Source organism: Syngnathus leptorhynchus, chromosome 1 (genome assembly GCF_054491065.1).
Source record: "Syngnathus leptorhynchus isolate UIUO chromosome 1, UIUO_Slep, whole genome shotgun sequence".
Taxonomy (NCBI): domain Eukaryota; kingdom Metazoa; phylum Chordata; class Actinopteri; order Syngnathiformes; family Syngnathidae; genus Syngnathus; species Syngnathus leptorhynchus.
In genome coordinates this window covers 15,978,050-16,000,892 of record NC_141195.1, presented here as the reverse complement: position 1 = coordinate 16,000,892, position 22,843 = coordinate 15,978,050, and the positions used below count along the sequence as shown (strand labels likewise).

The 22,843-nt window shown below is 42.8% G+C and overlaps 4 protein-coding genes and 1 long non-coding RNA gene across 10 annotated transcripts; 3 read left to right on the top strand and 2 right to left on the bottom strand.

The window, feature by feature from the left end:
• The first annotated feature begins 853 nt into the window (after positions 1 to 853).
• iqcb1 (IQ motif containing B1) lies at positions 854 to 5,553 on the top strand. Its single transcript, XM_085915080.1, has 14 exons — positions 854 to 1,159; positions 1,721 to 1,889; positions 1,999 to 2,116; positions 2,191 to 2,266; positions 2,414 to 2,513; positions 2,599 to 2,765; positions 3,020 to 3,114; positions 3,183 to 3,301; positions 3,374 to 3,440; positions 3,518 to 3,593; positions 4,110 to 4,270; positions 4,657 to 4,794; positions 4,888 to 5,044; positions 5,262 to 5,553. The coding sequence occupies exons 1-14, from the start codon at positions 1,057 to 1,059 to the stop codon at positions 5,468 to 5,470; spliced, it is 1,755 nt and encodes a 584-aa protein (XP_085771206.1). The 5' UTR covers positions 854 to 1,056; the 3' UTR covers positions 5,471 to 5,553.
• Positions 5,554 to 5,966: 413 nt separating this feature from the next.
• On the top strand, positions 5,967 to 14,833 carry LOC147062194 (uncharacterized). Of its 2 annotated transcripts, none has more exons than XR_015066899.1 (6): positions 5,967 to 6,217; positions 10,399 to 10,581; positions 10,664 to 10,809; positions 12,686 to 12,844; positions 13,199 to 13,445; positions 13,892 to 14,830. It is a non-coding gene; the product is annotated as an uncharacterized LOC147062194 (long non-coding RNA). The 2 variants fall into 2 exon arrangements; XR_015066900.1 differs by lacking the exon at positions 5,967 to 6,217 and adding an exon at positions 10,123 to 10,285 and having other exon boundaries at positions 13,892 to 14,833.
• Positions 6,759 to 8,584, bottom strand: pomca (proopiomelanocortin a). Of its 2 annotated transcripts, none has more exons than XM_085918117.1 (3): positions 8,470 to 8,584; positions 7,329 to 7,446; positions 6,759 to 7,255 (listed from the first exon to the last, which is right to left on the bottom strand). In XM_085918117.1, exons 2-3 carry the CDS (start codon positions 7,440 to 7,442, stop codon positions 6,794 to 6,796), a joined length of 576 nt encoding a protein of 191 aa, XP_085774243.1. In that variant the 5' UTR covers positions 7,443 to 7,446; positions 8,470 to 8,584; the 3' UTR covers positions 6,759 to 6,793. The 2 variants fall into 2 exon arrangements, with proteins under 2 accessions (XP_085774243.1, XP_085774252.1); XM_085918126.1 differs by lacking the exon at positions 8,470 to 8,584 and adding an exon at positions 7,685 to 7,751.
• On the bottom strand, positions 9,999 to 14,195 carry ftcd (formimidoyltransferase cyclodeaminase). Its single transcript, XM_085918103.1, has 14 exons — positions 13,974 to 14,195; positions 13,246 to 13,429; positions 12,693 to 12,821; positions 12,542 to 12,630; positions 12,106 to 12,285; positions 11,865 to 12,002; positions 11,629 to 11,760; positions 11,487 to 11,548; positions 11,266 to 11,392; positions 11,029 to 11,190; positions 10,868 to 10,911; positions 10,645 to 10,783; positions 10,465 to 10,560; positions 9,999 to 10,261 (listed from the first exon to the last, which is right to left on the bottom strand). Exons 1-14 carry the CDS (start codon positions 14,028 to 14,030, stop codon positions 10,178 to 10,180), a joined length of 1,623 nt encoding a protein of 540 aa, XP_085774229.1. The 5' UTR covers positions 14,031 to 14,195; the 3' UTR covers positions 9,999 to 10,177.
• Positions 14,834 to 15,375: 542 nt separating the features above from the next.
• On the top strand, positions 15,376 to 22,814 carry LOC147062193 (sentrin-specific protease 7-like). 4 transcript variants are annotated; one of them, XM_085917584.1, is made up of 21 exons: positions 15,376 to 15,432; positions 15,926 to 16,018; positions 16,111 to 16,154; positions 16,237 to 16,407; positions 17,418 to 17,509; positions 17,583 to 17,719; positions 17,811 to 18,021; positions 18,097 to 18,278; positions 18,560 to 18,593; positions 18,663 to 18,863; positions 19,454 to 19,677; positions 19,765 to 19,829; positions 19,912 to 20,028; positions 20,101 to 20,220; positions 20,306 to 20,398; positions 20,483 to 20,550; positions 20,659 to 20,699; positions 21,059 to 21,102; positions 21,181 to 21,249; positions 21,607 to 21,757; positions 22,599 to 22,814. In XM_085917584.1, the coding sequence occupies exons 2-21, from the start codon at positions 16,016 to 16,018 to the stop codon at positions 22,734 to 22,736; spliced, it is 2,205 nt and encodes a 734-aa protein (XP_085773710.1). In that variant the 5' UTR covers positions 15,376 to 15,432; positions 15,926 to 16,015; the 3' UTR covers positions 22,737 to 22,814. The 4 variants fall into 4 exon arrangements, with proteins under 4 accessions (XP_085773710.1, XP_085773727.1, XP_085773718.1 ...); XM_085917601.1 differs by lacking the exon at positions 15,376 to 15,432 and adding an exon at positions 15,506 to 15,551; XM_085917592.1 differs by lacking the exon at positions 15,376 to 15,432 and adding an exon at positions 15,516 to 15,555.
• Positions 22,815 to 22,843: the final 29 nt, after the last annotated feature.

The following is a 22,843-nucleotide window of genomic DNA, read 5'->3' as shown; positions in this document are numbered from 1 at the left end:
GCCCCCCCCACCCCCCTCCCTCGCCGTTCTCTCTTGATAACCTCGCTCGGTCCGTCACCGAGTGGCCCCAGCGCGCATGCGCGCTTATAGGTGCCGTGCACGAGGGCTGCACCAGCTGCGAGCCCGCGCGCGAACGTTTCGACGTAGAGCAAAGCCGCGTGATTTATTCGAATGCGCTCAATTGTGCACGCGTACAGCTCTTTGTCCTCACTAGTATGACAATTCAGTGACTTTTTGTATTAGTTGAACGACTGGGAAATACACAGATGCAGCTTTAAAAACAATACATTAATGTGTCGAAGTATAAATCCACTATTACATTTGAAATGTTATTTCAGTATTTCTCAAATACAATACACAAACACAGGAAGTATGTATACAAAATAAAAAACACAAAATATGCGCACGCTGTACACAATGTACTCAAAACTGCAACAAAAAGTCGGTGTGATGACCGTCCTTCTTCCTACCTTTAAAATATACATTGAAACACATTTGATTAATAACTGATCAATATAAAGGCAAATGACATGACTTTTGCTTGTAGCACAATAAAGTGCCTGAGAAGTCAGAATTCTGTGACTGATGTGAAATACAAGTATATCTAATAAAGATTGTGTTTTTAAAAAAATCAAGTCTGATTTACCCTAGATAAATCTATCCATCTACATGATCTAAAAGTGGTCTATTTCCATACAGATATTTTTTACCACTATATACCTTTCACGATAGACAACTAACATACATTTGTAATTGTTCAATTTGCACCGTTTAACAATATGAAGGGAGGGACCGAAAACACGCTGACGTCATCATAAAGCGCCACAAAAAGACCTCTCCAAATCGTCGTAGGTAGATGACGTCATTGTGTTTACGTTGTTTAGTTCATGTGAGCGAGCCTAGCGTAAAGTGCATTTATATGCGAATGGTATGGCATTTGGGGTCCCTAATGGAGCATTAAAACGGTGCTTACTCAAACCCACTTTGTTTCGTGAAGTGGGTTTATGTTATTGGCACGTTGAGCGTTAAATTCATCGATTACGTACTACAATTACTATGGAGCTGACTGAGGAGGCAGTAATGCATCTCAAGCGACAAGTGAAGGACTCAACTCTGAGTCCTGCTGACAGAATCCACCTGCTGAATGATACTTTAAAGCGTGAGACCTTTTCTGTCTTTCCACTACTCTGTAATTTTTCTCTGATGCCACAAAGTATGGTAATTTTATGACTGAAGTGAAAGTTCTCCAACTGATCACTCGATTGGACTGATTGGAAATCACTTCACTGGTTCCTTTATCTCAAACAATGTATTTTAGGTTTCATTATGTTCTGGCGTGTACTTCCGCCTTCACGCCGAAACATGTCAGGTAATGCAACCTAAAATACATTGTTTGAGATAAAGAAACCAGTAAAGTGATTTACAAGTAAAACAAAATGAACTTAGTACAACGATGATTGGAAGTTTGCACCACTAATGAAGGATCAGCTGCTGCCAAAATGTCAAAACACATATTTTACCCAAGATGCACAACATATTAAACCAACAGTCATGTATATAAACAACAATAATAATGTTAACAGCAGTTAAAGTTATAAGTAAAACATTTACTAATGAGTTGATGAATGTCCACAAGTGCGTGGATGTGCTTCTGTTATACGTTGGAACTTGGAATAATCCAAGAGGAAAAAAAGTAAATGTTATCTGCTATCCAACGCAGGGTTTCTGGACATGGCGACGGCCCAGAAGGATAGCAATGCACGGACCAGAATCAAGTCTCTTTTGTATCAGAGTGGTATCCTGAGCCACTGTGTCACCCTCCTCACTCTGGGTCCCCAAAGGCTGCAAAGCGTCTGGGGAGCTGCCGTCACGCTGGCCTCCCTTACAAGGCAAGTGCCAAACAACAGGCCAACAATCTTTTATCTATTTGTTGTACTTCACCATAAAACACAGAACGAGGATATTTGCTTCATCTGACTTTCTGTCTTTTGACTTTAGTTCCTGTTGCGTTGGGGTGGAGCCCGGTGAATCGTTCGAGACTTTTCATAGGCTATTCCTACCATCAGTCATGGATGGCGTCCTGTCATTGGCTAGTCATCTTGCGATGCGAGCAGAGGTGAAGTGGCGCAAACAAGTTTACCTCTCGCTGATGCAGGACGTTAAGATGCTGACTGACCTGTGCGGCGTCAGTGTGTTTTTCTCTTCAGGAATGTGATGGATTCTGTCAGCTGGCTTCTGAGAGCGCATGCACAGCTCACCGCACAAGGTGGTTGCCCTCCTATTATTTGCTAACTACTGTAGCATAATGATATATAAGGCTATTAAGCCTTTCATTTAAAACGGTTGCTAAAATTAGTCTTTTGATGTGACAACTGCAATTGAAATGAATTTAACGACACTTGCATGTTCTTAGTTCTTGGTTCTACCCACTACGAACTCATCCAAGGCTGCGATGAGGTCACTGTGTCACTGCTCTGTATCCACATGTGGATTAATATATGTACGGCGAGCAGGTATCACACGTGCACACGCGGAAACCACTTCATCTTTTGTTGCCAAAAATAGCCATCTGAAACACTTTGCGCCTTGTGTGTGCAGTGACTTCCTGTCGAGTTTAAGCGACGACGCCATTCTGCTGCTACTCAATGAGGCTGTTTGCCAATTAGCTGTGACTTCTGATGGGACGCTGGGCGGAGCATCTGTCAGACTCATCCTCCACATGGCCAAGCAACTGCCGCTTCAGCCCTTCCTCTTCAACTTCAAAGGTTGGATGGCAATGTCTGGGCAAATCTCATGAGTTTATCTGCAACCTGTTTGCTCCTGGTTCCTCGCTCCTCCATTGCAGTTAGTATGTATGATTAAATATAATTCAGTGTCCATTCCATATGAAATAGTCTTTTAATGCTCCATTCCGCCGTAGGCATTCAACATGATGTTAACACATTGTTTCTGCTTCACAACGCTGATTTTAGCAATGCAAGATTCCAAAAAGTTCAAGCTTGGCTGTTTGTTTTTGCAGGTTTAGACAGCCTATTAGACAAAGACTGGCGAGGACGGGGCTTTGACAAGGAAGTTGATCAGCTGATCGCATTTATCCAGTCCCAGGAAAGGAGTGTGAGTCACTTGTGGGAGTCGCCTTGTGTGTCCACAAGTTGTCTGTGCTGACATTTCTTTATGTCTAGGCTTTGGCTGACCGTGTGAGAGCGGCGTGTGTGATTCAGGCAGCCTGGAAATCATATGTGACCAGACGTCGAGTCAAGAGTCTTGGCAGAGTGGTTTCTATGCTGCAGCGTCGCTTCAGGTGTGTCATGTGATTAAAAACTTATGCCAACAAGCAGCCACTTATGGTTCAAGAAAATTGTGTGTGTGTCAGGGCTCGCCGCCGACAACGACAACAACACAGGGAGGCACAGCGGTTGCAAGAGGAGTTGAATTATCAGGTTAAAATCTAGCCGTCGCTTAGCATACAACTGCATCAGCCATCGCTCAAGATGACCGTGTGCGTGTGTTTGTGCAGGTCTGTTTGCAACAGCTACAGGGAAGGACAAAGTTCCACCAAAAACAGAGAGAACTGCTTCAGCGTCTACCTCCTGGTACACTTGCGCAATAGGTCGCTTGCACGCAGCTCAGAGCAAAGCATGCTGTGAAGTATTTTTATGGGTTTCTCAATCTGAAAAAAAATGACAACCCTCCAACAATCTTCAAAAAGATTGATAAATGTGGAAAGAAATTCCAAGAAAAAAAATCAGTAAATACCTAAATGTTAGTTGGGAGATCAAAGCATATTTCAGGGGTGGCCAGTGCCCTCGCTTTCCCTCCTCTAGTTCTGCCAGTGGTTTCAGCAAACCGTAACCCATTTTCCACTTGTATTTGGGAGATTTTGCGTTAGGTTGAACTTTTTGCCCATCATTTATTTGTGGTTAATCAGAACAACATTTGAATATAAACAGGCAAGTACTTTAAGTCCCATCACGGCAATCAATTCTTTGTAAAGCAAATCGCAAATATGGTCACTTAAGTCTGACTCGAGTCAAGTCATTTGACTTGACCACTTCTGACACACGCAGCCCCCCATATGCAGTCATCTTGTATCTCCTTCTCATGTCCAGACCAGGTGCAGCCGTACCTGCTAGAATGCGAGGTCCGTGCAGCCGTGTTGATTCAGAGCGCCTGGCGAGGCTTTCTAGCCAGACGACGCATTGACTCGCAGCGACCTGCACTGAAACTCGCACGCACACAGCAGGATGCCGCCAGAATCCTACAGAGAGCTGTATGTCTTGTTTTTATTTCTTTTACACATTCTCGGGATACTCCATACCAGTTTTCATAAATCGATACCAGAGTTGAGTGGTCAATTCTTGAGGAGTCACGATACAAAGTATCATTATTTTCATACCTAAGATTTATCCGCAAAAAACAATGACAGTTTTAAAGAAAGACGTATCACAATGTGTCAATTTTCCTCCAATTTCATGAAATGAATGGCATTTTATTATCTTCTAATTTCTTGTTCCTGATTGAATACAGCCATAAGGGTTTTCCGATATTGATATTGGTATCGCCCACTGTCATGAGTACTGATACCTTGAAATAAGGCTGGGAACAGCACCTATACCGTGAGTCTGACTGAGTCTGACTAGCTGTGCCATCTTTCAGGTGCTTCGCTTTCTCCAAGAGCGTCGGGCAGCTAAAGTCTTGGCCTCCGGACCTTGCTGGATTGGCCAGAAGGGTTTGACCGATAGCAAGAGGGCAGTGTTGAAGAGACAGGTGGAGGAATATATCCGTCTCCATCCCGTAAGACACTTTACTTTGAATGACTTTAACACAGGTTCACTGAACAGAAATCTGTGCCACTGCTGAACATTCATGTCATTTTTACACGGGTAGTCGAGCGGCGTGAGTCGTCAGCAATGCGAACAGCTCCACATCCACGTGCAGTGGCGGCTTCAGGCACTGCTGCAACAGGCGGTGCGACAAAAGAGGCAGGAGCAGAAAATGGACTCCCTGTTGGCTCACACTCACACTCAGCTGGATTTCCTCAAAGGTTTTTGTTTTGTCTTTTGTGATTGACTCATTGTTTGAAATATTAACACTGATGTCAGGACACATCTGTCATGGCATCAGTATGAGATTGAGATTGACTGGCAACCAGCTCAGATTGTTTTCTGCCTTTCGCTGGGATTGGCTCCAGCACACCCACGACCTTGAATTGAAAAGCGGAATGGAAAAGTCTCGATTTTTTTTCCTCTCTTCCTTCGCAGATGCCCCACCACTCTCTGCTGTCACGGCGACCGATATCAAGTCTTTTCTGAGCCCTTCCGGTACCATCGCCACTCGTGCCCGTGACGCCCACAATGCCAGGCTACAGGCCAACAAGCTACCCTGGTGGCGGACACTGGGGGAGAAGACTGCTGAATTTAAACCAGAGGAAGAGATTGAGCTTGGCCTTGGGGGAGTGGACAGCAGCTGAGGAATTGTCCCATTGTGTAACCATCACAGTGGTTCTTGTCATTGTTCTGTTGCTATGGTAAATAAATGTGCTATTTTTTTACATTTTGACTGGTTGTCTTGCATTTATTTTATTTAGTCTGAAGTACTTTGTGTTTGTGAGAGAGAAAATTTCATTCGCTATAAAAGAATCATGCTGGTGCAACATGATTTCTTTTGCACTCTAGAGGCCACACAAAGCAGATAGGACGACTAGGTGCATAACACTGTTTTATTGATCTCATGGGGAAGATGGGAAGTGGAGATCAGGTCCAAGAGACGAGGCGAAGACGTGATCGTGGTCGGGCGATAGGTCGGGGCCGGTGGCGTGCAATTGTGGTCGGTAGATAACGAAACAGGTCGGCAACTGGAGCACGAACAGGGCGCGGAACCGCGGCCGCAAGGTATACAGGGATTTACTGACAACAGTAAATAGGGACTGAAAATGAGCAGAGGCAGGTGCATATGATTGAGTTGAAGAGTGGGCGTGGCTGTGTGACCGACAGGTAGCACGGCACGTGACACTTCCAGCTTCATCAAATTGAACCAGCTTCATTTTAAAGATGTAACAGCTACTCCATTTCGTGATAGTAACATATTCTTTTTTATTTCCATGCAAATTCAGTTCATTTTTGAGGGTACTGGTAAAAGGGGTCTTTTCCATCTACAAGGCACTCAAAAGCGACCCCTCATTCAACTAGCGATGATGCAGCATCAAGATCAACAGGAGGTAGGTTCACTGTCTTCCTCAAGGACATTTCAACCTGGAGATTGAAAGAGTGCACACATGTTGTATAAGGCGATTTCTATTGTGTCTATGAGAAAACGTTTTCCTGTTGTGTTCATATGAATATATTTCAGCATAAAGTGTGAGTGGATTGCAGTCAGAGCATTTCCGTAGTTTGCTTTAATTTACTGTAAGTCCTTTTTTGAAAACTAGCTAGAGAAATGTTAAAGCCACATAGTGCTTGGTAGAAACGTAATATTTTTCCCAATAAAAATAGAGCACGACCCCACTCATTTTGCATTAAAAATGGTTTGATCCAACCAGTGTCTCCTGCTAGACTGAGCCAATGCCCAAGATTGAATGTGGTCAGCATCTCTAAACTTGAGATCCTAGAAGGATCTCTGTTTGCACGTATGCATTTGTGAGACTGTCTCGGTCATTGTTGTAGAGTTGTGAGAGACTCAAAGGAGCAGGCTGGAATGCTTTTGTTTGCAAGAACTTTATGTTTCCATGTCATCAATATTTACAGTCAGTAGTGGTTCAAACACACTTTTTGGTGCTCAGCGACTCAACGTGTCACTACTTCTGCGTCTGTCCATCTTTGTTGATGACGTTCTTGAGGAGCGTGACCAGTGGTCTCTGCTCGGCCTGGACCCAACTCTTCATGAAGCCGCCGTAGCGTTTACTGGTGGGCGGGCTGCTCCAGCGAAAGTGCTTCATCTTGTAGGAGTCGTCTTTCTTCTGAACTCCGTCCTCCTCCATCACCCCCTCTTCCTCTGAAACCACTGGCGGCTCATTCTTTAATTCACGCCTCATCTCCCCGGGGAAAACCTCACTCGACTCTTCTTCCACGCCGTTGGGCGTGTACACTTTAATGGGACGGCGTTTTCGGCCTACGGGCTTCCCCCAGCGGAAATGCTCCATGGAGTAAGAGCGCTTGGCAGGGGGGGAGGGGTCAGACTCAGGAATGGGGGGAGGCTGGACTGGTCCCGGGTTGGCCTTCAAGTCACTGAGGTCGGCGTGACAGAGCTCCAGACAATCCTAAAGTGAAGGGATGTAAAGACACCTCCGTTAGGTTGCACATTTGCATGAAGAGCTGACGTTCAGGTTTTACCATCAGGGTTTTTGAGTCCAGCTCCTGACAGGATGCATGCTCCCAACACTGACTGGCGGCTCCTCTGGCCACACCCACAAGCACCACCGTCGCCAACAGCCATGTAGGACACATCCTTCTGCCAATCAAGAACAAACACACACCTTCAGAGAGAGCACCAGCTCAGCAACAATCGTAAAGAGGTCTAGAAAAAAGGAGGAATAGATTTTCTTCTGAATGCTATGCACATTACTGTTGTGTTTTATGTGTTTATTTTGAGCACTCAATTTACTAGAAAAGCTTTATCACAAAAGATAATTGACACTAATAATTAATAATAATAATTCATAATAAAATAATAATTAACACTGACTAACATTTGTTTAAATCAGCAATGCGAATGAACTCTTATAGAGGATTTTTTTTTTTTTAACTGATTCTGAATCTGCCCCTTTTTTTGTCAAGCATATCAAGTTTTAATAATAATAGGTGTGTGAAGTTGGGCTGATTGACCATTCCAACTTGTCCGTGGCTGATTGTGAATGGCCGTCTATGTGTGCCTTGCGACTGGCGTGCGACCAGTTTGGTGTGTGCCCTGCCGACTGCCTAAAAACTGCCGGTATAAGCTTCAACATGCCCGTGGCCCTCGTAAGGTGAAGCAATTCAGAGAACAGATGGATTGATAGATGATAATAATAATCATAATAATAATAATAATAATAATAATAATAATACATTTATCATCATATGTAATACAGCTATAAATTTTTATTGATTGGCTGGCAACCAGTTCAAGGTGTCCCCCGCCTGCTGCCCGATGACGGCTGGGATAGGCTTCAGCACGCCCGTGACCCCCGTGGGGATAAACCGGTTCAGACAATGGATGGATTTGATTTTTGTTGTTTATCAATTAAGGGTTGGCTATAGCAAAAGGTGGATTTTTCGGCAACATCAAAGCTATAAATTGCAACGCATGGTCAAATCTGTACTGCGCAAGTTTTTATAGGTCAAATTTACAAACTAAAAAACAGTTCCTAGACTTGTGCTCCACAAAAGAAAAAATATTTCTTAAATCAGCACCACAAATACATTTAGGCATTCCTAAAGCCATCTCTGATAAGACTTTGCAGTTACAGAATGAGAACAATCAAAGTAGTCTTACCTCTCGTCTGTCTTGGTCTTGGTTCTCTGATGATTGCTGGGTTCTTGTATCCTCTTGGATCAGCCCACCTTTTATATCGTCACCTAACGGAACGTACACACAAACACAGATACACACACACACACACGGCTACATGCGCACATGATGTCGTTCATTCTTTCCCCCAGTCTTTCTTTGCGGAGATTTGCTGTTTAATTGACCACGTAATAAAAGCATTACTAATGGTTTTCACTTCATCATAGAAGCCACCACCCATTGGCTGCTGCGTGCTAAATGTCAAACATTGGATTGTGTAGATTAACACCAGGTCGGGATGTCGTCAGTGGGATTTTAAGGTGCAAACCGAGGTGTACGGTTACACACCCGCACACCTGCTACCCCCAGTGTCCTTTTGTCTGCAGGCTCAGCATCGCTCAATAAGATTGGCCATGCCTCTTGTAGGGTTCACTACGACATTTGAAAATTCCCTTCCTGATATTCATGAACCTTTACAAATATATTGCTATTGAACACCTTGTTGTAAACATCTCTCGGTTGTCGGCCTACCATCTTCAGAAGGAAATGATTTTGTGACCATCTGAACACATCCATCAATCCACACAGATTTAACACGGGTGAGCTGGAGGCGGGGTGATCTTAAACTAGTCACAAGGACAAAAGCAGGAATTCCTCCATATTTTGAGGAAATTTAATTTCTACGCTTCATGAAACTTTGTATGTTAAGGGACTTTAAGAACTCTTGTGTCCACCATACACATGAAATCAAATCTGATGTTATTGCGCCACAGCTGTCGATCTTTAAATTCTCAAATTCACCCTACGAGTCTTCTCTGGTGGCTGTCGTAAAGCAAGCCATGTTTGATGCGCCGATGCTCCATGGTGCATGTTCAAAATGTCACTTTAAAAAAAAAAAAAAAATCATCTGATTGTTAGTACAACAGCTGTGTCAGACATTTTTAAATGCTGTGATCGTTTTGAAAGGGAACCAAAAAAGTGCTGTCAGCATCAACGTGTCCAGTCATTTTTGTCTCTTAAATTACCTTTGAAAACAACTTCGATGACTCTTATGAGTTGATATTTGGCACTCGCATAGTGGCTAGCTGCTAGGCCATATTGCTGGCAATGATATTTTGTTGTCTTCTTAATTAGAGACTGAGCATAATTTCAGGATGTGGATGTATTGACATTAATGGGAACGGTTTGTGATGGCAATTGTAACTTAAACTGGGGTGCAACTATCCAACTTGTCCTGTACGGGAGAGGATTAGGGCCAGTGAAGAAAAAAAGGAGGGTGACAGGATTGGGACTTTTTTTTTCCTCAGAATTCTGACTTTAAAATCAGAAAGTCAGAGTTCTGAGAAAAAAAAAGCCAGAATCCTGTCACCCCCTCCCTTTTTTTTTCTTTTCTGGCCCAAATCCTCTTCCGTTGCATGTGGACCATTTATTTTCCACTTCTTTTAAAGGTCATGTGTCCATTTCTCTATTTTTTTGCCTTTAATGGCACCATTAGCCATCCCAGTGCCCTTGAACATCCCTGATAAACAGACGCATATTGGAAGGGAATCCAAGTAATGGTTCTTTGGAAAAAGTGACCCGAAGTAAAAAGGTTTTAATGACTTGTGTTCAAACATTTCAGCCATCATCTGCAGTGACAAGGTTTCATTGGATTTGCTCAACACAATTTGTCAGAAGAACTAGGCTACCAGGCTCATGCTCGCTTGTCGGCAGCTTCAAGGATGGTGAAGGCAAACTTTTTTGCTTCCTCTAATAATGTTGACACTCTGGACTGAGTCTGCAAAACAGGATAGGACATTAGGTGACTGGGAGATAAACTCACATACATCAACATATTTAGTAGCGTTTATGAATTAAATGTTGGATACAGCAACAGGTTGAATTTTCTTGATTATTTTTTTTTTTTCCACCCAGAAGCACGTGTGGCACTATGGTGAAAAGGTCCCTGGCGGCTCATTCCATTGGAATGTGCAAACCTACCTCCATTTTGAAATTGTCATCAGTAATGTCTCGAAGGTTGATGATGACGTTGTAGTAAGCCCCGAAAACTGCCATCTCCAGCGCTTTTACTGCAACCTGGAAACCACACAGTCAAAGGTGCTTTCAGCTCAAACATTTCATGATAGCACAAAACCAATATATTCTCTGCCTATTCCTCACCTGAATATCTGATTTGCAGCTGATGTTCCCGTATAAGACAAGTTCTTGAAGTGATGGCCAGAGGGTGCTAACCTTCTCAGCCAGCGCCAACGGAACACTCACTGCTTGCTTCAGACCCTCCTGCAAGGCCACCTCTCGTCTGTCAAGACAAGAAACATCATCTACGTAAATGAAATGTCTCCATGCGGCTGCAAGGCGAACTTGGTCTCTTCAGTGTTTCTACCTTTTTACTTCCTCCTTCGAATTTTTGGGCATCTTGAGCGCTGCCTAGAGTCGAAACAGAGTTGATATGAAGCACAAAACCAGAGATGTTCTGAAAGATCACTGGATTGTAAAAAAAAATACAAATCAGAATAATGAGAAATCCAACACAGAAAGTGAGACCATGTAGCTGTTGAAGGCAGATGAGTCACTGTCAACCATGTCCAGCAGTTCATTCATAGCGTGATGAAACGGAGGTATCAATCTCCTCATCACACCGTCCACAGCTTCAAACTGCCTCTTGCCGTATGTCATTTGACCCACCATGGCTCCGAGCGCCGCTCCCTGCAGCGCGCAAACATGTCATCACCAGGAAAAGATTTAGCAAGGTGACCATTTTTTGCTCGTATGCAAAATTACCAGAGCAGCCACGGCGGCGGAGACGGAACCTCCGCCGGGAGCAGCCGTCCGAGCGCCGACGCTGCGAACAAATTGCTGCAGGGAAAGAGACGCCAGGCGGCCGTGGTCCTGCGACGTCACCATGTACCTGTCGGTGGAGGGAAGGAACAAAGTACAAATACCAAGTGAGCCATTTTGGAGTCCAGCATGATGAACTTGGCATCAGTGGATATGAAACTCACTCAATTATCCGCTCCTTTGCTTTGAACGGACCCAGTGAGTCGAGGCCCAGCTTGCTGATCACCTGATCACAAACGCAAGGATTTAAAGGTTAGAAACCAGAGGAGCCGTGTGACACAACTCTTGAGGTCAAGCTTTCCTCACCAGTCGCACTTTATGATCTTCTTCAACGATGAAGAGTTTGTCCCTAGCAATGTAGAAGTCTGCAGCATCCAGAAGAGCTTTGAGAGGAATCAAACCAACAATCTGGGAGCCCACGATGGGCAGCTTTAGATCCTGAGGGTAGATGATCATTGTCAGTGGAAGATACCTGAACCTGAATATAAACGTAGTGTTAACTCCCAGCAGTTCTGAACGCAACGTAATGTGGAACATCTGACCTCTGCATCCTTGCAAATCTCCTCAAAAACACAGTGGAGAGGCGTTAGCTCAAAATCCAGGATGTTGGTGGACACCTGAGCGATATTGGACTCATCCAAGTACCAGCCGATGGCTTGAACCTTTTTCAGCAACCCTGGCTGGGATGTAGTCAAACGCACGCATATCTCGTCACTGGGAGTTCATGAGAAAGTGACATGTTGGTTGTCACTAAGGGAGTATCATGAAGTTCCAGAATTGCACCAGATTTTTTCCTCTGCCCTGCTCTCTTATGTCCAGTGCGATGCGATGCGCCTGCTCCTTGGTCCCAATCACGTTTACATTGTAGGCGATGAGGAACGTCCGTGCGCCCGTCACCGTGGCACCCCATGATGCCACAAAGGTGGCGGGGCCAAAGTCTGGAGCCCACTCCTTCTGCTTCAGCTTGACGGCAGAAAACATACACTTGTTTTCAGGACAATTAGAAAGGAATAAGAAATCATATCACAAATGATGACAATGAAAGTAGTTATCGTGTGAATTGTCTACATATATCAGAGTTTTCCAAACAAGGCATATTTCTGATTTTACATGATCAAATTCTTACTGCATAGCATCGGAAAATGTCCTAAAACAGGGTCACAGAAAATGGCAAAATCAAATGGCAAACATCCACAAACAATTGCTTTCAAGGTCGTACCTTGTCTGCTAAAGCTTCATACTCGCCGGCTCTCACAGACGGAAGAGTTCTCCGTGCCTCGCTTTGCGCTGCTTCGCCGTAAAGAAACACTGTGAAAAAACAACATTGTTTGGACTCAGTATTTATGTTGGCTTTTCATTTCAGAACAAACCTGGCACATGCAACATGTCAGCTAGTTTCTGTCCAAAGATGTTGGCGCAGCGGACGCAGTCCTCCATACTGACGTTCTGGACAGGAATGAAAGGACAGACGTCCAGCGCTCCCATTCGAGGGTGTTCACCTGGACGGATGCATACGTGTCAAGTAATGCATGTACTTGTTCTCTAACAATTAGATTACTGAAACTCACCCCTCTTTCCAGTATTTATCAAAAATCAATCTTTTGCCTCCAGTTAGAAGTAGCGCAAACTAAACAGATGTCATCGCATTACTCCAATTTGAGCATTAATTTGGAAGTTGGACTTCAGGCTGTTCAAAATTGGAGGCTCACAATTTAATGTGACTGGGCCTTCTTTATGAGGGCACATTGACTTTTTGACAATTGGGGACATCCTCTCAATCACTTTAACTCACTTTTATACACTAGACTGGCTTTTATGTGATAATATGTGTTTTTAAAGACGCTATATGAATAAAGTTATCATTGTAATTAACTAGGGCTAATACCTGGAGATGATGTCCAGTCAGTCACATTGCGGACTCACCTGAGTGGCGAGTCATGTCAATGAGGTTGAAAGCCTGACGAGCAGCATTGAGCGCTCCTTCCACAACAGCTTCAGGAGAGCCCACAAACGTGTAGACGGTCCGGTTGGTGGAGACGCCGGGGTCAACATCCAGCAGGGTACATCCGGGTGTGCTGCTAATGGCCGCCGAGATGGCGTCAATGACCTGAAAGTTGACAACGGTGAGAAAATCCATTTCTCTCATTTATTTTCTATTTCTCTCCAACCAAAGGTTTTCAAACTTTTGGGGATTTATGGAGTCCTTACGGGAGAGAACTGTTTTCAGGGACCTCATCAAAAACATCAATCAAACATAACTACTCCTGTGTAACCTAAAATATCATGGGATTCGAAAAAATTGTCTCTTTGTTAGAAGAAACGTAAGATTATAAAGTACTTTAAAAAAAAAAAAAAAACAATAGTAATGCTATGATAATATCAAGGAAAAACTTTTTTTTTTAGAAGAAAAATACATTTAAATGGTGGGAAAAGTTGTAATAATAATAATAATAATAAAAATACATTTTATTTATAAGGTAAACTGTTTAAGTTCATCAAGAGAGTCATATTTTAATGAGCACATTTTGAAAATATATACCCCCCCCTTTTTTTCTACCTTTTATTTCAGAAAAGTAGCATTTATTCGTTCCCGGAGAGGAAATAACAAACGAGACATCAGGCAATTCTACAACAACTACAAAAGAACTGACCTCTTGATTTTTGCCTTCTGAGAAGTTGGGGACACATTCAACCAGCGCAGCTGCCATGATGCCTTTCCACTAACCTCCGTCAAGAACTAGCCGAATTCATCTGTTCGCTACCTGAAACCCATACAAACACAAACACACACTTTCAGCTGAATCATTAACAGCAGGTCATCGCAAATGTTGTGTACACAGCAGAAAACTAGCACCCCTGCAAAGTAGGAGATGCACTGCAACCAGACAGTGCTAAATGTTTAATCAATTGGTAGAATGTCTGATCAAAGTTCATTCAGCTCCTTGCAATATGTAACTGGTTTAAAAAACATCATTTCATATGCAAGTAAGTGATTAAAAAGATGGCAGGAACCAAGTAGCAAAGCTCAAACCGCCATGCTCTCATGTTTACATCTGATGGACTGGAATCTTTAAAAGAGAAACCTGATTTTGGCTGAGGTCAAATGTCACGTTATCCCTTTTGGTTGAACATAAACTAGAAGCCTTTGAAATGAGAAGACAATCTTTTTGTCCTGTGTGTGTTTTTTTTTTAAAACTGATTAGAACCGTTGTGTGTGCGTATATGTGACACAACAGTTACCTTCGATCTGTTTACATTTGAGCCACCATACAGGAGATGTGAGTGTTCTGTCCATGTTACGCCCAGGGTCAGAAAACATGCATGTTTGTTTGTTTTCAAACTTTACAGCTCTCATGACACTAAAAGGACGGTTAAGAGGGAAAGGATATGATTTCCCCATATTCACACCTATGGACAATTTAGAGCAGGGGTGCTCATGAAATAGATCATCAAGTACACTTAACCCACAAAGGCAGTGTTGGTAGCTCTGGTGGCATTAACTCATTCCAAGCCAGCCCTCCCAAAATTATGCAAAGTACACAAACATGTATTACAAATACATACTATAAATAGTGAGTATTGAAAAAATAGTAGTTCATTGTATTGTTAAAATAGATACATATGAAATAATTAAAACTGATATTTTTTCTTATTTATTTATTTATTTATGTATTTATTTATTTATGTATTTATTTATTTTTTATTCATTCATTCATTCATTCATTCATTCATTCATTGTGTTAGGTTCAACACTGTCATGGCTATTTGGTAGCCTTAACAGTGTTGAACATAACACAGCAAAATATATGACCAATAAAATTTTGGAAAATTAATTGATAAACGACAATAATCAAATCATTTGATGGTTTAGTCTTGTGTCCTTCCACACGTTTCAACGTCAGTGACGGAGTGAATCTACGCAAATGACGCACGTTCTTTACGTAATCTAGTGCAGCAGCTGAATTTTTGGACGCCTTCAAAATGCCCCTTAACATTTTTTGGGGAAGAGTTATGACCTTTCATGAGGGACAATGACAAAAGTGTTAGTACATCATTGGACTTTTTTTGGACTATTTTGGAAACGTCGAACGCGAACAACTTTTGCCTGGGGTAAGGGGCCAGCTTCACGCAGGTGAACCGTAGCCTGCTAAATAGCTGTCGGCTAACTATTTCTGATAGCTATAGCTAGCGAGCGACCAGCAGCAAACATGACCGAGTCCGGGAAAACAGTAGGTTGGTCGAATTGCATAAAGTCAAGCACGAAAAGCGTCTTCTTCCCTTCTGCAAAACGCTTATGGACTATTGAACGATTGGATGAATTTCGTGCAGTCATTCAGCTGCTTTTGTGATCAACATTTCGGTGTATTCTAACGAAGAATGCTGATGTCGACATATTTGACTATTTCGTGCGGATACACTGACCAATCTAATCCGTGCAATTATTATGAGTAGTTTTGCCCTTTGTTTTGTTTTTGGAATTATTTTGTCAAACGTTAAAACCTACACCTCGCTAATAAGCGGATGGACATATTGATCAAGAGCGTATGTGCATTATGTTGAACTTGCTATTACAATATTTGTCACACAATGACGTTTTCTTTAGAATCCCCAAGAAGACGTCAGTAGAAACCTCTGACTGCATCCACCAACGGTTACACTCGCCGCAGAGCCCCGCGTCCAACTTCATGGAATCATGGTGATCTATTATTAATGCTTTTGAAGGCATTCCTAGTGAGCTCCAGAAAAATTGTGTAATTTTTTTTTTTTTTTTTTATTCAACGCGATCAGAAACCTGGACGCGGGTGGAGTCATGGTAGCTTCTATCGTGAAAGGTCAGCAAAGCGCTTCCTGCCGGTATCACAATAAATGATAGTCGGGCGATATTTGAGTATCTTTTGTATGTGTTTGTGACAGCGCTCATGGAAAGCTGCCTTTTAAAGACACTGTCAGAAAGCTGATGGGACTGGAAAGCCTACCCACAGAAACATCCTCGACCACTCGCACAGCAGCAGGGGGCAGTTACAGACAGTCGCAGGTGTCAACAGAAGCTCCATGTCCTTGGGCGTCTTCAGTTAATTTACACAGGTGAGTTTCCTTGTTCAAGCAAAACATCTAATATTAGCCTGAGTCATTTGTGGTTATTGCAGGAGTTGTTGATGCTTGTGTCCGTTTTGCTGAAAGCTCCCTTAATTAATGGAGGTCTCATAATTGCCTGACTTGTTATCAGAGATGGCGCTATACTGGGGCTAAAATGAGCTTTAGTCCTGGCAGAAATCTCTGTAGCCCCAGAAAAGCCCCCCATGGCCTGCATTTTATTTGATGTAGTAATTTCTCAACATCTGAAATTAGTTCTTATCCGGGACCTTGTTTATATGTTACATTTTCTGTGAATTGAAAAAAAAAAAAATCCCATACAAATATATGTAAAACCAATGTTCTAGCACCAAAATAGTAGTAAAATGAAAGGTCACACTTGTATGTTGGATTTTTGTTCAAATGGTAATATGTGTTTGAATTACACTTATGTTGGGCACTTTGTATATTTAGCCAATCGGGTGCCGAGGTATAAAAATTGCGTAATTTATAAATAAATTTTTCAGGCATCCTTTTTATCAATCAAACTGATCGATGAAGTCATTTTTTTTTCAGGGTACAGTTGTGTGAGTACTTTGAAATCATAGTTTGTGGTGGTATATTTAAAATTTTCAAAATCCAAAGGTGTGCCTTTTAATAAGGTGTGCCTTTTGTGTGGACTAAATTCCAAAATCTGTGAATGTTGTTGTGTGGCTGCCGCCACTTGCGGGAACATAATTTGTAGACGTAATATGTAGACCCAAAGAACCAATCGGCGGACATTACCTTCTACGTAAAATGCGTCGATCGGGTCGGTAAACCAATCAGAACTGTAATACGTACTGTGTTTTTATATCCAGTGGAACGTTAAATATATTCTTTGTTCCTTTTCTATTTTGATGCACATGAGCTGCTTGGCCAATGCTGCAGATGGAGACGAATGCTATTTTAGTAACCTTCTAACCAGAGTTAATTCCGTAACGAATTTTCACCAAGCTGCTATTGTCCATTTTGTCCACCAGATGGCGCCCAAAGCGCGCCTCAGACAGATATCCAGAGCGTGTCTTGGCCTCAGAGTGTCTTGCTCCACAGAAGAGTGAAAATATAAGCAAGAGTATGCTTGTCGGTTCTTGCAATAATCCAGTGTAAGGTTTTCTGAGTTTAAAAGGCAAATGTTACCTTTACAGGGTTTTGTTCACCGCCTAAACGCATATCTTTGGAAGCACATGACTCCCTGGCTGAACTGAGAGGATTTTCACATGATGGGAGGTTGAGTTCCTCCTCACCGGATGACAAAACAGTACAGGGAGCTGATATGCAGAAGGTGATGATCACTGAGCATGTAACACATTGCTGGGGTAGAGTCTGTCAAGACGCTTCCTAAATGATATGTCTGTCTTTTGTTTTCTTCTCAGATTACTTCAGCTACAAATGAAGAGTCTTCCTCACTGGAGACAACACCTCATGCCCATCAAATCCTCAACAGGAGGTTCGGCAGAAGCAAGTCAAATGAGGAGCCGGGGCAGAAAGAGAGAGATATTTGGATGGCCTTCAGACAGAAGAAGCAAACAAACAGAGTGGCTGGGCTTCATTCTCGGCGAAAGAAACAGACCCGATCAGAAACAAGTGAGTTGCGAGCAATCTCTGCCACCAACTTCCTCGCCGCTCCCAATTTGTGTCTCAATGGTGCCGTTCTTTCAGTTGTTTTATCCAGTGAGGACGACGGACCAGATGAAGGTGATGAGAACAAACCGATTGACCAGACAGCTCAAATACCTCACCAGACGCCAGGAGTAGACCCGCAGCAGCCACCCTTCCTAGAGCTGGAGTTTTTGTCCCTTCATACCGGCTTGATGCGTACCGATGCCAAAGGAAGAATTATGGTGAGATGTAAAAATCACTTCAGAAAGTATCCTGTTGGGAAATGACAGGTTGACTGTCAGGAATAGCAGTGGTGGCTGGTGGCAGACAAACTACACAGAAAATAAAATAAATAAGACACAAAAAACTCGTGACCGGATTTTTCTGACCAACCTTTGCCGCAGTCCTCACCGTCTTCAGAATGAAGCCACACTAACCGCTAGGCCAAACCTCCGCGACAAGTGTGTCTCGTTGAGAATGAGTAAGGTTCTAACGTATGACATATTGGTGTCTTTGTGTCCAGATTACATCGAGCGGAATCATCCTCCCACTTAAAGGTATCCAACTTTTCCTCACAATGGCCTACTTGTGTTTTGAAATGTCCAATATGTGCCTCTGTCCAACAGGAGAGGATGAAGGCGAGGTCACTGTGGTTGCATCACAATTGAAAGGCTATGGTTTATGGGATGGCACTGTAGCTTTGGGTGGGACTTTGCTAGATGATCTTGTTGGGACTGCTCCATCGCTGCTTTTCCTATGGGTGACGGATGCTCAGGCCAGCGCGCTACACAGGGAGTTGACCATCATCCACAGCACTAGTGTCTCAGGTAAAATCAGGGAGGGGGTCATCAGTTAAATGAAATTGAAACGCACACTGGCCACCATGAGACTGTTGAAAGCCATTTTGGAAACCCATAACTCGCCAATTATAAATTGTCAATTTTTATTTGGTCTACCCTTACCTATGGTCTAGAACTGTGTGTTGAGTCCGAAAGAGTAAGATCCCAGAGCCAAGTGACCAAAATGAGTTTCCTCTGCAGGGTGCCCAGGCGCTCCCTTAGAGATAAACTGAGAAAATCGGTCATCTGGGCGGGGCTTAGTGTTGAGCTGCTGCAACCCAAACCCGGATATGCAGAGGGAGTGGATTGATGGATGGAATTGAGTTGTGCACATGACACATCACAGTTTTCTGTCCATGTATGATCATACATTTATGATTTTTGGTGGAGGTGTGCAGTCATTTGTTTTACATTGAAAACAAATCTAAAGTGACAGACTGTGGATGCCAACTGCTTTTAATAATTAAGGAGATATGTCTGCTGTCTCCCATGTGAACAGAGGATGTTGGTTTTTGGCACTAAAAATCTGTTCCCGTGGCAGAGATGATGTAATAATCATGACTGTAAATGGTTCTTAGGACCACCGTGCGCCGTTCTTTTACTGGTGATGAAAGAGCAGCTTTCTGAGTGCCAGGCGGCACTGCTGGCATCTATGTTGGAGATGACAGAATTCAGGAATGGTCGCTCCTCTTCATCTGTGGGCCTGACCTCCCCCCTGAAGTGGACTGACGGGCTACTACTCATCCAAAATTGTCCAGCACCTCTGGATGAGCATCTCCTTCATCTGCTGGGTCAGTCACCGGTAAGACTAGTCTCTTGTCATCTCGTTCTCGTCGTCATCGCGGCAGTTGTGGTTCACCTCTCACGTGGGATTGTGTTTGCCTACCAGGAGATGTCCAACCAGTTGAGAAAAAGCTCCAGAAATCAGACCTCTGCTCTGCAGCTGGCAAGCAGGTCAGACTGTCTAAACTTTACCTGTGTCTGATTAAGGACCATACTTTGAAGCATTTCATGACTGACATTATTTGCCGGACAGGTTGATTCAGTATCCGCCGGCGCCCTCCAAAGGCCGGATCACAGTGACAAAGGAAGATTTGGCTTGTCTGGAAAGTGGCCAGTTCCTCAATGATGTCATCATCGACTTTTACCTCAAGTGAGTTAATAGGAAATATCAATTATTGGTAAGAAGTATCGCCCGCCTCTACTCGCTTGTGTCTTCACTCAGATTCCTCCTTGTGGAGGGTGGGGCCCGTGCCATGGCTGAGCGAAGTCACATTTTCAGCAGCTTTTTCTTCAAACACCTAAGCAGACGGCAAAACTCCAGCGATGGTTCTGCTGTGGTCTTGTAAGAAAAACATATCTGATGTTGGATTAGGAAATGAAAATGTAACCACAAATACATGTAGATGGTGCGATGACTTTGTTTTCAGAGATCAGTACATGCGGCACCGGAGGGTGAAGACGTGGACTCGCCATGTTGACATTTTCAGCAAAGACTTCCTGTTTGTACCCATCAATGAGGAGTGAGTAAAATTGGCAAGAAATCCCCAAAACGTTTATTCATACCCTTTTTTTCCTGCTCACATCTGACTGGATTTTTGCTGCAGAGCTCACTGGTACCTAGCGGTGATTTGTTTCCCGGGTCAGGATGGCAGCCATTATGAGCATCGTACAAGTAAGCTCATTTACAAGCTACCTTTTAATTGACTGGTAACAGTCTTCAGTGGCTGCTTGCGTGACATATTATTATGGAGTGGCACTTTGACATGTGATCTCGTCTTAGGTGGAACCAAGAGCCGCAGTTTGAGATCAGAGCAGCCGCCGGTAAATATCAAAAACAAATGAGCAAAGATTCAGGAATTGATGCATCGATTTATGTTCTTGCAATCCAATCTGACTATAGAGCCTCAAGAAATTCTCCTTTGTGTAGGACATAATGTAATATGACTCCATTAGTTTTAAATTCAAAGTCAATTATTCAATGGTTTGGAGTTTTACATTAGAATCAGGCTTGACAACAGTCAAATAAATAAAACATTTTAGCATGAAGAAGCCATCATACAATTTACTGTAGTCTAACTTGTTGACGTGACATTGTTGGTATGAACCATATCTCTGCAGAAATGGATTGTTAACTTTGTTAGCATTTGAGCAAAGATTAAAATCGAAGGTTTTTTTTCCAGGCATGTACAGAGCAAGGATGCACGAGGGAGATTATCTTGACGCAGTGAGTGTTGTGCCGAACTGGTGAATAAGCTCCATGTTACATTCTTTGGTTTTGACCGTGTTTCTTGCCCCCCCCCAGGCCGTGCATCCTGGTCATGGACTCTCTGAATGTGGGGCAGCATGAAAACGCTTGCAAGCTTCTACGAGAGTGAGCGTTTATACTAACCAGCAACATTTACTGTGTACCCGGAAAATATTCAAAGGTGTTCTGAGTGCTTCACTTTTTCAACACTTTGTTACAGCCTTATTCTCAGGATTACAAGTCCACTTATATATATACAAGGGGATATCTTTTGTGTATAAACCTTTTCATGTTGCCCTTACAGAAAAAATGAATGAATCCCATTTTAGAATAAGCCAAAGTAGGAAAAGGTGAAGTGCTCTGAACACTGGATAACTGCAGTCAATGGGAGAAGACATAAATACATTTCTGTAAGCCACTTGTCAATCTTGAGCAGTGGTTACTTTACAAAGGTCACCTGAGCATTAACAACGGTGTGTGCAGCTACCTGCAGGTGGAATGGGAAGAGCGTAAGGGGCTGCATCGCGTCTTCACCGCAGACAGCATGCACAGCTACAGCTGCAGCGTCCCGCAGCAGGACAACAGCAGTGACTGTGGTTTGTACCTGCTGCAGTATGTGGAGAGCTTCTTTCAGGTAAATAGATGCCATATGACCACACCTCAAACATCCCATAACATTTGGTTTTGCAGTTTGACCATGTGGCTTATATACTCAAACTCCGTACTTACATAGCAGTACTAATACTTGTTTAAAAATGACCTGGTAATAATCCAAGTACTTATCCAATTTATGGAATGAAGTAAAAGTTAAAAACTGACTCAAAATGGATGTTGTCTTTCAAAAAAAAAAAAAAAAAAAAAAAAAAGTTTCTCTCACATTAGGCTCTCACAGGGAAGAAAAATAAACATTATATGGTACTGTAGGTTAAGCACTTGCTAGCACTGGCTCAACCTTTGTGCCAATTACAAGTTAAGTTTGGGAACTGAGTAACAAAAAATGCTAGCGTAGTTCATGCAAACTAAAAAAACTACACTTTGTATGTTTTTATTTTTTTATTTTTTTAGATGAATCAAAATACTTTGGAATATGAGAAGCTTTTGAACTAGGGTCAAGATAACGCCTTCATCAATTAGATAAATCTGAATCACTCGCTGATTCCTTTAATGCTCCCTGATTCATGATCCTCCATGTTGTTGCTGTCCTTGGTTTTCTGCTTTACATCGCTATCAATCGGTCGAGATCTCTACCATGCGACTTTACCTCTATATATGTCTTTATGTTGTTGTCTGTGTAATTTTGAAGGGGAAAAAAAAACAACCCTTACGGAGTCAGAATTATGGATTTTTTTTTCCAAAAGGGAGTAAAAGTAAAAGGTCATATTGATGACCTGTTGCTGGTGTGCCATCAATTTTTTTTTTTAATGAAACAAAAAAGTCCGTGACACATTCATCAATTGATATCTTTGGCTCCCCAGAACCCTGTGGTGCACTTTGACCCACCTGTGGCTTTGGGCCGCTGGTTTCCGAGACAACGGGTGCGACAGAAACGCGAGGCGATCCGGCATTTGATTATGAGGCTTCACAAGAGTCAGTCACAAGCTGAAAAGACTTGAAGATTGTACAGTATTTTTGTTTGATTTGTATTATTTATAATTTTGTTCAGAGATACACAATAAAACACTATTCAATTATTATTTTGAATCCTTTCACGATTCTTCAA